We start from the raw sequence: 17,418 nt of genomic DNA, 5'->3' as shown, positions 1-17,418 counted from the left end.
GTACTGGCGGCTCACTGGGTAAACATGCATGTGCACAGTCAACAGAACCCCCATCAGGCAATTCATTCAGTCGGCTGCACGGTTTGGTTAAAGTGGCGGCCCTACCAGAGGCATCCTAAAAGGAAGTGCCCTCGGTTAAAATAATACCAGCTGAAGTCATGATGGAAAACTTTATGTCACAAACTTCATATGTTAGGGATACAAATTTCACACTTGAGTTGTGTGGAACGGGCAAAGTACTAGCTCCACATGTCTTCATTCACTTATTTCTCGGCTGCACGCTGGAAGGCCTCTGTCGCTTTGTCCTTTTCACCCTCGTCGCCGTGTTCCAGATGGCACGTAGTCTCTTGCCACCGCTTTCAATGGACTTCATAAAAACCATTGTAACCGTACGAACAATGGCAAAGTATCCAAAAGCGCCTCTGAATGGAAATGTCTTCATTCAGTAAACAACCGAACAATAAGACACCGTGTAATTTCCCCAGTTTCTGTTTTCCACAGAATAAATATTTCTGTCTTTGCCCGATGGGTGGGACTGGTGGTACCAATAAAAGAATATTTAATTATTATTTAGCCTTTATTTAGAAGTTTTCCCTGCACTGTTTTGTATCAGAAGTAGCAGCAAAAATGGATTGTTATCGGCTATTTTTCTAAATCTTGTTCAATTGAAATCTCTCACTAATTCTTTCTTTGCACCGCTCTCTGTTCTCGGCCATGTCTGTTTCCTCTGGATTTCCTCTTTTCTTCATCTGCTCTACATCTCTGTTAAACGCCTGTCCCTCAGTCTTTCCACTTGTTCCCTATGACACTGCGAGTAAGCCCCCCCCCCTCCCCACCACCACCACCCTGCCCAAAAGCCAACGCCTCCCCCGACTCCCACCCCCACCCCAGACAGCTGTCTCACCGCAGCAACAGAGCTACGATGTGACACCGTGCTATAAATATGAGCGCACATAGACACACACACAAACAGACATACACAAACACACACACACTATAAATACCATCCCTGTGCAAAACACACTGCTGCAGTATAAATATTTAAGTATAAATGTGTAATGAATTTATTGATATGTTGCCCGTGCCAGCAGGCACTGTTTCGAGCCGCAGAGTGGTGAACCAGTGTGGTGGGATTGAAGTGGTGCCGATGGATTGTGGGAACGCATGTTCTGAGTTAGGCAGCTGACCAATCGGTGGGCTGGAAGCTGGAAGCCGCATCACAGAAGGAGCTACTGATCAGTACCAGTCTTCGTAGCCATCCATCTCCGTCTTTTGCTCTTTCTCAACCTCCTTCTTTTTTCTCCCTCTTTCTTTCTTTATCTCCATTCTCCTTTCTTTGGTATCAACTCTGATTCTTTCCATGTTTCTTTTCCTCCTTCTTCGTCTCCTTTTGATTCCTCTCATAAACTCTGTTTACCCTTCCGTCCCTGTATTTAACCCTAAGTCAGTCTTTTGTTCTTGACCTTCCCCATGCCGAAAGGATAGTTTCAGTCGATAGTTGCACTATTCCTTACTCTCTAGTAACGTACCTGATCTATTAGTGAGGAAGGTTTTCTTTTCTGCAAACAACAATTCACTTGGGATAGTCCACAAGGTATTTTTCCATAAGTGACGGTTGACATCTCAGTCTGACTTTGCTTCATTGATACTGGTTGTTGGAAATGATTCTTAACAATTCCGTGGATATAAAAGAGTTGAAGTGTGACTGGTAAATTTTAGATGAATGATATGTTGAATGTATATAAGCGGGAGCCACATGGTTCCCCTGATGATCCTGGATGCAGGTGTTGTAAGCGTATATATTATTCTTTATATATGTGCTAATGACACTACTGCAGTCCATGAGCTGTAGAGTTGTAAGAGGCATCTATGTGTTCAGATAAGAGAAATGGTGTCATATAAAAGCTTTCCTTGCAGGGTCAGAGGTACTGCATGTCACCACAGCAAACTCACTCCCCTCTGTCCTTATACTCCCGTGTTTGGCATGCCACCATATTCTCCCCTACACCTTTAAATGGTTTAGAATCCAAGGCCCTGTGTTTCTTTTGCTTCATTACTTCCACCAGGTGACAAGACAGGGTCAGTATCTGAACCACACTGTGTCAGTGTTCTCTTCTATTCTCACTCACAAGAAGGATTTGAGGTGAAACGTTTGCAAGAGCCTCAAGGCTCTGTGTCCCCTCTTCCTCTCCATCAACAGATACACATTATGTCCTTTCACAATTCTTTTGAGCTTGGACAATACTGACCATATGTTTCTTCCAATACGCCTTGAGGTTAATTTTGATTGTGCCTACCGTTGGATATGACCTATAGGAGTAGCCAAAACAACTTTTGTCAACCCCTTCATCCAGTCAAACTTTGTCTGATTAACTTAACTTGTTCCTTTGCTCCCTTCATAGTGACCATGGCCCCTGGAGTTAACCTGATAATAAAATGTATCGGTCATAATTATCTACTTTCTGAGATGACCCATTGTGTTGTTTTTTACAGGAACATTTCATTTTCACGGATGCTCACATCAAGACCTGTCCATGACGAGTGGCAGTACTATGGTAACTGGTGCCCTGAACTGACCCTGGACAACCGTGCAAACATTGCAGCAGCAGTCCGTTGCTGTAGACCCCTTCTGTACAACATTAACCTCTGTAAATCTCATTTCATCCCCCCACATCCTCAGTCTCTCCTCAGAAAAACATACTTTCTGCAGCATGTGATCAGAGGTGAAAGCATGTCGGCTCTGCTCCAATCGCATATTAGACATACTAACAGAGACCCTAGATCTACACTTCTGCGATGGAACCCTACCCATTGTAGTACGTTTTAGGTCTCAATCGTTTGAATGATTTTGATGAAACAAATAGTTTCCTGTTTTTGTTGAGGTTACACGTTGTATAAAGCTATATTGAATGATTATAATGAATCTCAGACTTCTCCATATAAAATACTAATAATACTCTTTTCATATACCACCCCCAGTACTCTCTTGTATGCTCTTCACACCCTCCCACGGTGTTTACCTCCTCTCCCTCAACTTAACTGAATCTTCCTGCCATCCCACTCACCCTCGCCTGACCTCCGCTCTCCTCATCAGTGGACTCTCTCCCTTCCTCATCTCAAAGCCACGTCCCGCCGTCCTCTCTGCACCTCCAATCATTAGAGGTCACTGTTGTTCTTCTCGGATTCCAGTTAGACATGTGTGTAAATGGATGTGAATGTGTGTCCACTGTTTTCATTTCGCTCCGTCCATTTCTTCAGTCCATTTCTGTGTTTACCTTTGAGCACCCTGGGTAATCATATTGTCACAGACTATTTCAGGGTGCCCACTCAACCTCTCTATATCCACCTCTCTGCCTCTCTTGTGCTTTTCCATTCCTCTCTTGCTTACCAGCACATGGTACACTTTCTACCTCCTTTGCTGCCTTTACCTGTCTGTCTTTCTCTGCCCTCTTTTCTGTTTTTGCTTGTTGTTTGCTTCTCTCCTTTTTCCCCCATCTTCCATTCCCCCCCCCCCCCCCCTCTCTCTCTCTCTTCCTGACATGCCCTCCTCCCCTTTCGGTCTCTCTCCCTCAAAGTTCTGCAGCCCAGCTGGCATGGTTTTCTAGTGGTGTAGTAAAATATAAATATAATAAGGACGTTTTTGAGCTGGTGAATCCATTCTGAGCAGAGAAACATCACCACAGAGCCCGCAGATGTGGCACACACTCAGGCACAGAGAGGGGGATGGCGAGAGGGAGGAGGAAAAAAATCCCTCGTTTGACATGGAGAGGGTGCAGCAGAAGCACTGACTGCATTATTGTTGGCATTACCGAGCTACCGGACTTGTTATTAGGACACTTCATACAAATTTGCCTCGTCTTTGTCCACAAACTCAAAGCAAGTCTCCAATCTTTGGAACATGAGTCTCACTCAGCCCTCAAGTCTTAATTTAAGACTAGACTCTTGAAGAAACTTCGCGGAAAAACTCTCCATGTGTAATTAATAAATATGCAGTTTGACATTTATTATTATGATCATATTTCTGAGGCAGAAGTATGATTTGCAGCTGCATTTAGAAGGTTACATCAGTGTCAGTCATGGTTAGCAAAATGCTTGCCTCTTCTTTTCCAAAGGTCTAAGTACTTTCACTCTGACAGTAAAGGCCGACGAGGAGGCTAACCAAGGAAATCTTTTTAATAATGTTGTATTCTTTTCAAATGGATTGAGTGCATGTGCACGTCACTTCTGAGGTCTTGGTTAAGGTTAGGAGCAGGTTGTGAATTGTGGTTAAGTTAAAGTTAGGGTTAGGGATGAATGGTCATGGTGAAGGTTTGGAATAAGGTTTTGGTTTGGCCGTCCACAATGAATGGAATTCAATAAAGTCTGAATAAGGCTAGCTAGTTTGTGTGTGTGTGTGTGTGTTGCTTTGTAGTAAGAAAACAAGTGTTTGCATCTAATACCGCATTTTGTGTGCATGCACTGTTGCTAATGCCATTTAGCATGTGTAGCCTAACTGTTTTTTATTTTCTATATGCGTGTGAATACCTGCAAGCCTGTGTATGTATGTACATGTGCACGTGTATGTGTGTGCACACGCTTCCTTCTCTACATGTGTTTAGTGTCAGAGCGCAGCGTACTTCAGTCCCCTGGGCAGCTCTTTGTTTGCTTTAGCCGTGCGGTGGCTAACCTAGCCCGCTAACTCCGAGACACATTTAGCCCGTGCTCTGCTTTTATATCATCCTGCCTTTATTTTCCTTCTGTCTGCTCTCCGACCAAATGGGCAGCGTGCACTAAACTGCCCTTTAGCCAAGCTAGTATCGGTGCCGCTCGGAACCATTGATAGACAGATATGGTCAGTGCGGTTGTCACTGGCTGCCATGTTAGCTTGGACTTTAGGAACCTGAACTACTCACACTGGTAGGAGGCATTCGCTACCAAAAATGCAGGGTGATATGTGTGAAGGCTGCAGCTAAGTGCAGCACGTCCAGGAAGTTCTGTCTCCTTGTCTCGGAAGATTAAGGCTTACAAGGTTTAAAACAGGACCACTCTGATGCTTCGAGGCCGAGTGTATAGAGACGTGGTGTTAGGTGTTTATTGTGGTCTGGGGTTGGAGTGTGTGGAGGGACAGAAGGAGGAGGAGGAGGAGGAAGAGGGATGGTGGTTTTAGCCACTAGCTGTTGTTACCTTGAGCATAACGCACTCTAACCCCCATTACAGCAAGCCACCGCAAGCCACAGACACGCTAGCTTCCACTGACTGCAAAACAACCCAAACTCACTTGTTTACCAGCTAATGTGAAATGCCATTCTCTCTCCTACTCATTCAACACGTCTCCCCTCTTGCTTTTTCTTTTATCAACTACTCAACTCACATGTTACTCCCTTCTTGACCAATATGTCCTCCTCCGAATCAGTTTTTTTGCCCTCTCTCATTATCTCTCTGTATCATCCTTTTTCACATTCTCCCCATCTTTTTAGCATTTCCTTTCATCTGCATCTTCGTCTGCCCCACTCGGAGCCTTTGTTGGTTAGGGCCATGGGTATGCGTGGGTAACCCCGGTGCCCATGTGAAGGCCCAGTGCTGTGGACTCTTAGAGTCCCAGTGTCAGTAGATGAAAGCAGAGGGAGAATCTGGGACTGGCACCCATCTCCTTCTGTCCTGCCACCGTGGCCTCTTATTTCACAGAGAAAATTAATAACTTTAACAAACATCAATGAACGAGGGCCTGTTTCTTGGTTGGGTTGTCGGCTGGCCTGGCGTGTGTATCTGTGAACATGTGAGCTTACTTTGCACCCATGCCAGGATATATGTGTGTTTATCTGTATGTAGTGTGGAAGAGACACTGACAGGAATAGTGTCAGGCAGAGAAATTGACAGTTTGATGAATAGTAACAGAGAAAGAAGATGTTTTGGAGAAGGGGCGTGAGACTCCGTTTTAGTTTGATCTGATCGGATATGTTGCCGTCTTGAAAGGCCGCGGTGTCCTTTCTTGAGTCACAGAGGAACAGAGAGACGGATGGATGAAGGGAGGGATGGATGGATGGGTGATGTGACCACTTCTGAGGCATTGTCGACAGCCACGCTGAATAGGCAGCAGGCCTGCCTGGAGCCACGCCCGTATTTATGATCTTCAAAGGAAGGATGATACACACACACACACACACACACACACACACACACACAAACTGTTGATAGTTACAGGAAAACATATGTCTTCGCAATAGCCTGTACACACACATTTGCATATAAATCTCTGCTCTTAAACGCGCTCAGATAAATAAAAACCTCCTAAACATGTAGACAGAGCAACACTAAATGAGGCAGACACCAGTATCGGCACCTACTCTAATGTAACTTTGCAGTTGTGTCTTTAAAATGGAACTCGCCACTTGTGCAGCTGCTAAATTGTGCAGAGAAAATCTGCGTTTGACCCGAAACCAGAAAATCTTCTTTAAACATACAGTAGGCTCTGGAACTTTGGCTGAGCCGTGAGGCGGTGTGGGATGATGGGAGTTGTTGTCTTCATAGCTATCGCCGATGAAAATCTACTCTAATGTGCAAATCATTTTTACTGAGGAGGTGATGTCTCAAAGTTTTAGGCACATTGCACAGCAAACAATAATGAAAAGTCATCATTACGATTGACCGATACAAACAGTGGGAGGAAAGAACAGCCGACGGGCTAAGTGGCTAGCAGTGGGTTTTTCCTTCATCATACATTGTTGGCTATGGAAGTTAGAGCAGGTAGAGCAGAATTGAAGGTGACGTTTGGTTACCTTGTACAAATTGAGAGATTTCTCTGGGCTTGAACATTGTTGGAAACATTTTGGATAATGTTAACGGTTGACATGCATATACACCTACTTGATGTACAAGCTCAATGAGGGAAGGTTTTAGCTTAACGATTTTCCAAAAGTTGATTGATGGCCCTTCTGTCCATTTATGTTTGGACATGGGACTCGAGAGAGACTTCTATAACACTACTACACAAATTTATCCAATATTCCTCCTACACTAAAAAAGCAAAGAGAAACAAACTCAGCAGAACACTGACACCATTGTGACTGATTCTGATTTCCCTTAATGGGCTTGTATGTTACATACCAGGATAGCTCTAATGAATTTACACAAGTGTCCGTTGATGTTCTATTTCAGCTAAAAGGTAAACACGGCTATACATGGCTGTTTACCGTGTGTGAATCTCGCTCTTTGCCTTTCTCTGTTCCGTCAGGAGACATGAGAAGCGGCGGCGCGGCAAAAATACTTTATGGTGTTTGCGCTCGCAAATAATAAAACATAAATTGTGGAAACCCTCAGCCTTGTACAGTTCAGCTCATTCAAAAAGGAGCCTGCCCTGAGAAACAGGGGTGAGACCGCTGATTTTCTGCTGGCAAATATTTGAGGAGCTAATTTGGAGGGGCTGCATTTGCAGTGTGTGTGTGTGTGTGTGTCAGCCACACACAGCCTGCAGCCATGGGAGCCAGACAGCCAAAGTTCATAAATTAAAGATTTTGATAGTCCATATTAGGGAGGTGGCATAAAGCAATTAATCGAGTCAATTAATGAGGATGATCATCTGGACTAATAGGCACAGTTGGAAGTCAGCAGCCATTCAACCAGCCAACCAGTCTGTCATGGATTTAGTCAGTCAGCAAGTCTAAAGTCAAGTAATCTATATTGACTCAGTCAGTCAGTCAATCAGTCAGCCAATAAGATATTCATATAGTCCCTAGTCCACCTGTGAAACATCTGGGCCATCAGTCTGTCTCACAGTTGGTAAATTATCCCATCACCAAACACTAGCCAGCCACTCAGCCGATGACCCTTGATCTGAGTTGATACTGGAATGCAGCCTGCTCACCAAAAGCACTAGTGCCAGCCTCCACCGGGAAATCGACAAGTTTAATCGATTGTGAGTGCCTGTTGTTGTTTACAGTCTAAAACGAATTAACAGGGTTGTCAGGAGCTGCCAAGGGCACAGTCAGATAAAGACAGCAACTGGAAATGTGAAGTGGCAGCAATGAAGGGCAAAGCGTCCTATGTCCCTGCCTGCCAGCAGAGTGTGGACAGGACTCTCCTGTGCCCAGGGAGGGGCGGAGTGGGTGGCAGAGTGCAGGGACAGAAGGAGAGGAGAGAGGAGGGCAGGACTGGCAGGGTGCGGTCTGAAGTGGCAACAGATCGTTTCGGATCACTCAAATCCCTTCAATTCAGCTGGAAAGCTGCAGCTCGTGGCCAGCGTCGCATGTGGAGAGGAGAAGGCTTTCAGATCCAGAGCGCGCACCAACCAAAGAGCGGGCGAGAGCGGACTGGTTCCCAGAGCAGAGAGGCAGAGAGGGCGAGAAACCACAACACTGAAAACTTGGATATCAGTCACCGCTCCCTCTCTCTTTGAGTCTCTCACCCACCAAATCGACTTTGAACCTGTTTGTTTAAATACACGCACTTTACTGCCTGCACACTTACTGTTGGTTCTGCAAGGCGGAGGGAGCGCAGTTTCTCTATTTGTGTTCTTTTTTATTTGGGGGAAAAAAAAAAGTTTTTCGGTGTCCTCATGGTGTCCGGTGCAGCCGAGGTGTTGATCTTCTTCTATCCGAGCTTTTCGGACGTGATGTCGCGACTGTCACGGACGATGGAGTCGGGACCTGAGCCGGGGAGGCACTGAACACGGTCTCTCTCCCCAGGGAGAGTTCTCCCCCCCCCCCCCTTTCCCGGGGCGATGCGGATCTCCTTCCTCCCTCTCACCGCCTCTCTGTGTGCCTTGGTCCTCCTCCTCGCACCTGCCTCGGAGGGCTGCGGGCCGGGGAGGGGGTACGGCAAGAGGCGGCTCCCGAAGAAGCTCACGCCGCTCGCCTACAAGCAGTTCAGCCCCAACGTCGCCGAGAAGACCCTGGGAGCCAGCGGGCGACCCGAGGGCAAAGTTACGCGCAACTCGGAGCGCTTTAAAGAGCTGACGCCGAATTACAACACAGACATTATCTTCAAGGATGAGGAGGACACGGGCGCAGACAGGCTCATGACCCAGGTGAGGAGGAGAGATGAGTGGGTACAGGCGGTTGCCACTTGGGTGCATGAATCAAATGGATGAAAAAGCATTTGGCATTGATGCGTAAAGATGGACCATTTGGTTAGTGCCACTGCTGTGTGTGCCTTTGTCCCGTCCATGGGTCAATGTGACAAATGTGTCATTTTCAAGATCTCATTAGGTTAATCCTGACCCGTCAGATCAATACAGCAGATCTATTCCACGTGGTTGAATGAGCTGAGTCCCCCCCCCCCCCCACTCGAGATTTATCCGTTGCATTCAATTGCCTGCTGAGTGTTTGCAGTCAGTTAAATATCTAAACCAAAAGAATTGATTTCATCGACCCCGAGCCTTTTTCACCTCCGGGTCTTCCTACCCGACATTCTGAGCTGCTGTTATTGAACTGACTTGTTGCTTCTTCTCCCAAACTGATCCTTCTTTTGTTGAGAGGTCTCAGATATTGTCATATTTCGCAACTGTCCACGAGGAAAGACACGTGGAGATGCGTAAAATCACTCCAGTCAGGGTTAAGCTTAGAGGGGACATTTAACCTAAGAATAAAATATAGTTATCTCAGTTTAATTATCACAGTATTAATATTGGTTCTGTCATAAGAAGATACCTTTCACCTGCATGCTTTTGCAGCACATTGGCCAGTGGCTTCTTTATGCACAACGCACCACCCAGTCTGGCTGCTGTGAGTCGGTGACTCACAGCAGCAGAATTCATTCATTTATTCATTCATTCAATCATTCAACCGCTGCTTCAACTAAGATGAATTAGTGTTGAGCAAACACATCTCCACTGCTGAGGGGCATCTTGACCTCAAGCCTTGTGTGGAGTACCTGGAAACTTGCTGAGTCATCATAATCAAGCACACATGAATAGTTACGTGTAGGGTCACCATACACATCACAGAAATGTTATAGTTATCACGTAGTTATCCAGTGGCCTCTCCACCTCTGTGTTGGTGCCTGATGGGAATATCTTCTCCTTTTCAGTCCCTCTCCTCTTTTTCAATAGTGGAACTATACCTGGTTTCTTGTATTGACTGTTTCTGACAACTACCTTCTCATTTCTCAATCTCTGTCTGTCCTCCTCTTTCTTTAGCGTTGCAAAGACAAGTTGAACTCTCTAGCCATCTCCGTGATGAACATGTGGCAGGGCGTGAAGCTGAGGGTGACAGAGGGCTGGGATGAGGACGGCCACCACTCTGAGGACTCTCTGCACTACGAGGGACGCGCCGTTGACATCACCACGTCAGACAGGTAGGCATGCAATACAATGCAGCTGATAATGTGGTGTAAATAGGCCAGGAATAGGCTGGGGCAACAACGTCTTTTCATTCTGTCAGTCAACAAGTCAGCCTGCTTATCAGGGATGTGATGAATCCACCAGGTAGTCAACAAATCGCTCAGTTTTCTTTTTCTGCTGCAGACAACTTTTAAGAGAATTGTAATACCTACATAAATGTCAATCTCCAGATAATGCTCCTCTGTAGATATGTGGACAAGTACTCTATGTTAATCAAGCTCTGGTTTAATCATATTGGAAGTTTACAATGTCTCTGTACTTTCTTTTGTCAGGGACAGAAATAAGTATGCCATGTTGGCACGGCTGGCAGTAGAAGCTGGATTCGACTGGGTCTACTACGAGTCCAAAGCCCATGTTCACTGTAGCGTCAAGTCAGGTAAGAGATGGATGGGAGCTACAGTGTGTGTGTCTGTGTGTCATGGCCAGCTGTCATTACTACTAATGAGGTTGATGCGAGACCCTTTGTTGGGGATTCACTGTAGCTTGCCTCTCTGTGCCCGTACAATCACTGTGTGTCTGTGGTGTGTGTGTGTGTGTGTGTGTGTGTGTGTGTGTGTATGGCCTATTGGGAGCCAATCAAAGCAGGGCGTACACCTGTGCTCTTAACCGATTCAGTCTCACTTCTCGATCATATGTCTCGATGAAACGATCGGTCCTTGTGACTGTGCTGTATTAATAAAATAAAATAAAATAAAATAATCGCCCGTAAGTGATGGGACAGGACAATAAAAAAAGCATATTGATCCACTGGATAAAATAAATGTATTTAAAAAGACTCTTTCTGCATTTCTACAACTAATTGTGTAATTTATTTTCCCAAAATTTATTGCAATATAAAGTCAGATTTCTTATATATTTTCTTATTCAACACATACATGCTTTATGAAACACAAATCACAACCAGCCCTCACACAAACAATACTTGACCACATTCCTCCTGAAGCTATTCAAACTTTGGAGACGTCCGTTTTCTCCACGTCTGGCACCACCAGTTATTAGATGCCAAGCTTTATTCAAGAGGGCCTGCAGCAGCCTGTCGAGGTTAGTGGGCTGTGAGATGATTAACTCTCTCTTTGTTTTGCTGTTGCTTTTCCTTCAGTGGGTTTCTCTCAGATCTCTTATCAGAGTCTTATCACCTCCACGGTCACAGCCCTCCTTCTCTGCGGTCCTCAGGCTCACAGACACACACACCTTGAACAAATATTTGGCTGCCTTAAGACTGCCTTAAGACGTCCATGTCCCACAAACACACACGCGCTGACACACATGCATGCACACACAACAATGAAGAGTGATGAAGAGAGATGGAATTCTCATTTAAAACTGAAATTGCTTCATGACTCATGAAATTTTTTTTTTTCTTAATCTATTTTATTCCAGTCTTTCTTATTATTTTCTTCCCAGTTTCTATTTAAATGTAAATCCACCTCTCCAATTGAGCAGATTTGAGTGCTAGTGTCTAATGACACTAGAACTCATTCTAGTGTCATTGCTCTTTCCCTGTGTGGACCTATGAATAATCATGTGACTCGGTTTAAAACTCAAACTCTGCTGTAATCCAAACAATATCTCGACCCAGGTCTGAGTCTGTGTACTTTCCTGTCTCTCTGACCCCAGGCCGTGCTTTGACTGCAGTGATACAATCAGCTGGTTATCCATTAGCTCCTGCCGACTTCCTCTTCTTTGCCACTTCGTCCCACTGGGTCTTAAAGGGCCACCTCGTTCAGATACAGAATATAAACAGGATCAAATGCACAATATTGCCTAAAATGTTGTCATGATAAAAATAACAATTGATAATCTTCACAATATAAAATTATTATTTCTTTCATATTTTAAGACCTGTATTTTCTCCTGTGTGAAAGTTGACGACAGACAGTAAATGTTGCTTTAGAAACATTATGGTCAACAACAAAAATATGTGTTATCCCTCCTCAAAAGGGTCAACATAGGCTATAGCAATTCATATTTTTTTTCAACAAAACAGTTATCTTTGAATGATTCTTATGATATATGGACAATGTGTCTTTAATGTGCCAAATTTTGTTTTAAAATCTGCACACTTTGAATAAAGTGCTTTCACATGACAAATAAAGCTGAATCTGAATTAAGAAACATTTCATTGAGCATTTCACTACTCAAGGCTCACTTTGAAAAAATATATAATTGATTTTTGTGTTTAGTTTTTAAATGCTTGAGTTTCTATTTTAATCCACATCAGATAAATAATATGGAAAACAGTCATAAATCATTTATAAAGTGTAGATGGAGTAACATTTTAAATTTTCAATAAACATTTTTCAAGCATTTTTCTGCCTGTACTCAAGGTCTTAGAATAAGGAGTGAGTAAGAGCACCTTATGAATATGTTAACAATCTACCAGTGATCCACTGAGATAAAGTCGTCTTTGGGTCAGTGTCAAAGTCTGACCAGTTTTATAGATCACTCTGTGACGCACAAAGTGTCACTGCTGGACTGTTGCTCCTCTCCTCAGAGTTTCTTTGTCATTATGTTTTGGCTCCTTAATAAAAAGTAAAACTCAACTAAATAAAATCAAAGCAAGTTCATGTTTTGTTTTTCTTTCTTTCTTCTCTCCAGAACACTCTGTGGCAGCCAAAACCGGTGGTTGTTTCCCAGGCGATGCTCAGGTTACTCTTGAGGGAGGGGCTACAAAACAGATACGTGAACTTCACCCCGGTGACCGTGTCTTAGCGTCCTCATCGACAGATGGCAGCGCTCCTCTTCTCTACAGCCCAGTTTTATCCTTCCTGGACCGGCAGCCCAACGCCACAAAGACCTTCTACGTCATTGGCACCGACGCTGGACTTAATATTACGCTCACAGCTGCTCACCTGATCTTTGTCACAGACTGCACTGGTGGGCAGACAGAGCTGGGACGGGAGGAGGAAGTTAAAGAGACACTTTTGGGCTCCATACTGGGGCGTAGGCCTCGCTGGGAAGCAGATCTGAAGTCAGTGTTTGCCAGCGAGGTCCGTCCAGGACAGTGCGTACTCACGCCACAAGGGAAGGTGGGGTCAGAGGCAGCATTTTCTGTTGTGTCCTTTGTGGAGGAGCAGATGAGCACCGGACTGTACGCCCCACTCACCCAGCACGGGTCTATAGTGGTGAACGGTGTGCTGGCGTCCTGCTACGCTGCTGTGGACAATCACCACTTGGCCCACTGGGCCCTGTCCCCGCTGAGATTCTTCTACAGCCTGATAGGGCCTTTAGAACTGCAGACTGAAGGGCTGCACTGGTATCCCCGGCTTTTACAGAGACTGGGGCAAACGCTGCTGGACGCTGGACACTTCCACCCCTTGGGGATCGAACAAGGACATAGATAGGATCCACAGAGACACTTCATGAGTGCCAAAGCCAGGAGCACAGCTGTCTCTCTCTCCACATAGGGAAACGATAGAGGGACCAATAAAGACTATTGATTTAATTGTGTAAATGTATTTTGTACTAAATCTACTTGCCTGTATTTGCTGTACTTCAACAAATTCCGTTTTGTGGCACAAGAAACATCTTATAAATCAACATCTAATTTATAGATTAAACACCAACACAAATTCAATCCCATTCACCGTAGAATCCCAAAACTTCTCAGTGTGTAGGATTTATGAGCATCTATTGGCAGAGGTGGATTTAATATCCAAAGTGTTGTATTCATCTGTGTACAATCGCCTGACACTAAAATTCATTGTGTTTTTGTTACTTCAGATTGAGGCTCTAGATCTAGTTCACTAGCAGGTCTTCTCCCACTGAGGCTGCCAAGTTGTGCTGCTATGTTTCTACAGTAGCCTGGAGCGGACAAACCAAATACTGGATCTAGAGAGGACCATCTCTTTCCTTGTTGTTACCTGAAGGCCACTGTAGATTTTTCTACACACTTAGAAAGTTCGGGGTGAGGGAAGACGGTATTCAGTTGGTTGCTATCTGCAACTTCACCACTAGAGGCCACTAAATCCTACACACTAGTACTTTAAATCGATGACTTAAATCAAAAAAGTAGGTATAGAGAAGTAAGACAATCAAGATTCCTCTTTCTGTTTGTACTCTATTTACTGTAATCTTTCAACATTTCTGCATTTGATATCAAGCTGGGACATACTGTTACTGTTAGAAGAAATTAACACATGAGGTGAAGGAAACTAGGGACCGAACATTTAAAGCTCTGTGTGTACATAGGTATTTATACAGTTAAGTGATATTATGAAGAAAGACAACAATTGAACTCTACTGTTGACAATCAGTCTATAGAGCCTAAGGTGTATGTCCGAATAAATTGACAAAACAATATTTAACTAGTAAACCTCTGAATCTCATTAAAATGTGTAGGGTGAGGTTCTTTGTAATGACTGAATGCAGTGTATCAATATGCTGGTGTTGCACTGTAGTTTCACAACCAAAAAGAGCTAAGCTGGAAAGAATGTCAGGGATCGATGATGGACAGTGTCGCATTGTTTATAGGGGTCTGTCTGCCACAATCATCCAACTTGATCTTATCAGACTGAATCATATGGTTCATATTTTTTACGTCTTTATGTTTTGATCAGATATTTTGTGACATGTTTTTTTGTCATCAGGTTTCAGATTTTCATATTTCAGGTCAGTAGTCCCTAGGTAAGACACACACGATACTCAGGCTGTATTCAACTACTGAATTAAGCAACAGCTATGCATCTTGATGAATAACCGTTATCTTTAATCTTGAATAGAAAACTTCCTTTATGTTTACATTTACATTTTTGTATTTCATCTGTCAACCGAGACCGCTTTTGGCCGAGGTTCAGAAAATCCCATTTCATTTTACCCAAGCGTCCCTTCAGGAAACACTCGATGAGCACATTCTGTGACTCACACAAGAACATTTGCAAATATCTATAGGAACTCCAAGGGCTTTCTTCTATATGCCTGCTCAACGATTTGTTAAATATGTATATTAAGCTTTTGTTGGAGAGACTATTTAAAGATCTATTTTTAGAAAATAATGTTAACTATTATTATTTTTGGCAACTATGTGTATACAATTTGTATTTTAAACATAAAGTTGTTGTTTTTAAACCCAAACTGCTGTTTTGTATTATTTGTTTTTTGGCAGTAATTAAAAACAAGTTAATGGGCCTTACATCACTTATACTGTTTTCAGGCCATTTTTTATTAAAAATCATGCCTGTTTGGATAAACAGGGCTTTAGCTGTTGCTTTTTATTTCTCATTACACACTGAGGACTAACAATTGGGTCTCGAACCTGTTCTGATAATCACCTGTTGCATGTTGATATGTAAACAGCCTTCAGCCATTGATCAGAATAGATGGTGAATCATGTCAAAAGCTGCCGAAGCGTGAATCCATCATGAGCAGCTGTGGTCACAGGGTGGGCTGCTGGTTGGTTTCAGTACCACGGACAGCAGCACTCCGCAACGCTCCTCTTTCCTCCTCTTGATGGTTCAAAGTGTTTTGTTTTTTTGTTTTCCAGGATGGGGAGTGATTCCTTGAACACAGCACCCCCCTGTGGGTATGTAAGGATTTGCAGAGAAGACGCAAATTCCCCAGATTAAATGTTTTTCACCACATACAGCAGGACTGGGTTTATTTTATGACAATTATTTTATGCTTGATGACAGTGAGCAGAGCAAAAGATCAGCGGGGAGATTGTAAGTAATCTTTATTATTTCCGGTCAGTTGGGTACAGGAAAAACCTCTTTGTTGTATCCCATAGCTCGTCCAGGAGAACAGACAGACAGAGAGCCAGACCCAGGCAACACACTCAGCAAGTTATACATAAAATCTGAAAAACAAACTGTGACAGGTGACTGGTTTCCCCGAGTGTGCAGCTGATGTTCTCACATGTGGGTCAGGCACACGTGTGAAAACACAATGCACGTCTCAAGAGGTTAAAAACACAGCAAAAAAAAGAAAAAGTTAAAGAAAACTGAGTCTGATGGATAATCTCCCATTTAGCTCTATGTGTCTGGTCTCCATGTAATCATGTTTTAACTCTGTTTGGACCACGATACCCCAGCGGCATTTCGAGGCAAGGCTGATGAACAACAAGCAAATATAATCAGGGCTAAAATAAAGGGGTAATGGCGGGAAATAAATATACAGCATGTCACCGCAGATAAATAGAATAAATAATAAAAAAATTTTAAAAAATGCCTGTTTCCGCTGCCTCAAAAGTGACCCAAGTATCATGGTCTGAAATTAAGGGTGTTCACACAACACATGGGAAGTCAGCATGCTCACAGTTACACACATACAGATATGAATGTATTTATAGAATATGTATCTGTCATCACAGCTTGGCAAAAAATTACACTTATACACAACAAATGCACAATAACACCTGGATTCATAATACCAGCCAGTGGAGACAGACCCAACACACGTTTGCGACGTCTGTCTCTCGGCTTCCTGTGAAAACGGATGGCCAACCCCCCCCCCACGTCCAATAACAGTAGACTATAGATAAAGAATTTATGTTTTCCCATTAACCCCACTAACACACGCACATACAGTCACACACACATACATTTTTTTCTCTCACACTTATTACATGTTAATAACATCATGAGGAATGTGAATCTTGAGTCGGTGACTGAATGGATGACAGGATGTGTGATAGTTTCAACCAGCTACGGTGTGTGGCTAAATGTTGAGAGCAGTAAAACCTGACAGAAGTACAAAAAAACTCCGTAACATCCTCAGTTGGCAATTATGTCGACATAGTTACATTAGGCTATATGTAATCGTTGCTCGGCAGCATACAAAAATAAAAGAAGTTGCTCTGGTGCATATTCGGAGTCATCTGCATGTGAGCTAAGTAGTCTCTATGCAAAAAGAAGGAATTGTTTTTCGGCACATTGTCTTTTTCTAAAACGAATGAGGCTAGCTCACCTATCGTATGTCGACTAGTATTCGGGTGTAACTGTATCTGCCTGAATATTAAACAACCAGTAGCAGCTTCTCATGCTCCTTGTTGGTGTCGTTTGTCGGCTTTTTTTTTTTTTGCAAGCTCGACTTATGCATATTTGGAATCTCTCGACTCACGACTGTCGAAAACCTGTTAATTACATAAATGATTTTCAACAGTCATG

The 17,418-nt window shown here is 43.6% G+C and overlaps 1 protein-coding gene across 1 annotated transcript; it reads left to right on the top strand.

The window, feature by feature from the left end:
- The first annotated feature begins 7,302 nt into the window (after positions 1–7,302).
- LOC128456370 (indian hedgehog B protein) lies at positions 7,303–15,388 on the top strand. The gene is made up of 4 exons (XM_053440517.1): positions 7,303–9,001; positions 10,112–10,269; positions 10,588–10,691; positions 12,914–15,388. The coding sequence occupies exons 1-4, from the start codon at positions 8,696–8,698 to the stop codon at positions 13,657–13,659; spliced, it is 1,314 nt and encodes a 437-aa protein (XP_053296492.1). The 5' UTR covers positions 7,303–8,695; the 3' UTR covers positions 13,660–15,388.
- Positions 15,389–17,418: the final 2,030 nt, after the last annotated feature.

This window comes from Pleuronectes platessa, chromosome 14 (genome assembly GCF_947347685.1).
Source record: "Pleuronectes platessa chromosome 14, fPlePla1.1, whole genome shotgun sequence".
NCBI lineage: Eukaryota > Metazoa > Chordata > Actinopteri > Pleuronectiformes > Pleuronectidae > Pleuronectes > Pleuronectes platessa.
The sequence above is the reverse complement of the archived record's forward strand: the minus strand, read 5'-3'. Positions and strand labels throughout refer to the sequence as shown.

Bases quoted from the DNA above. Each gene is read 5' to 3' on its own strand.
- LOC128456370 (XM_053440517.1), top strand. From the start codon at position 8,696: ATGCGGATCTCCTTCCTCCCTCTCACCGCCTCTCTGTGTGCCTTGGTC. The intron at 9,002-10,111 runs GTGAGGAGGAGA...CTCTTTCTTTAG, and splicing joins CAGACAGGCTCATGACCCAG to CGTTGCAAAGACAAGTTGAA. The intron at 10,270-10,587 runs GTAGGCATGCAA...TTCTTTTGTCAG, and splicing joins GACATCACCACGTCAGACAG to GGACAGAAATAAGTATGCCA.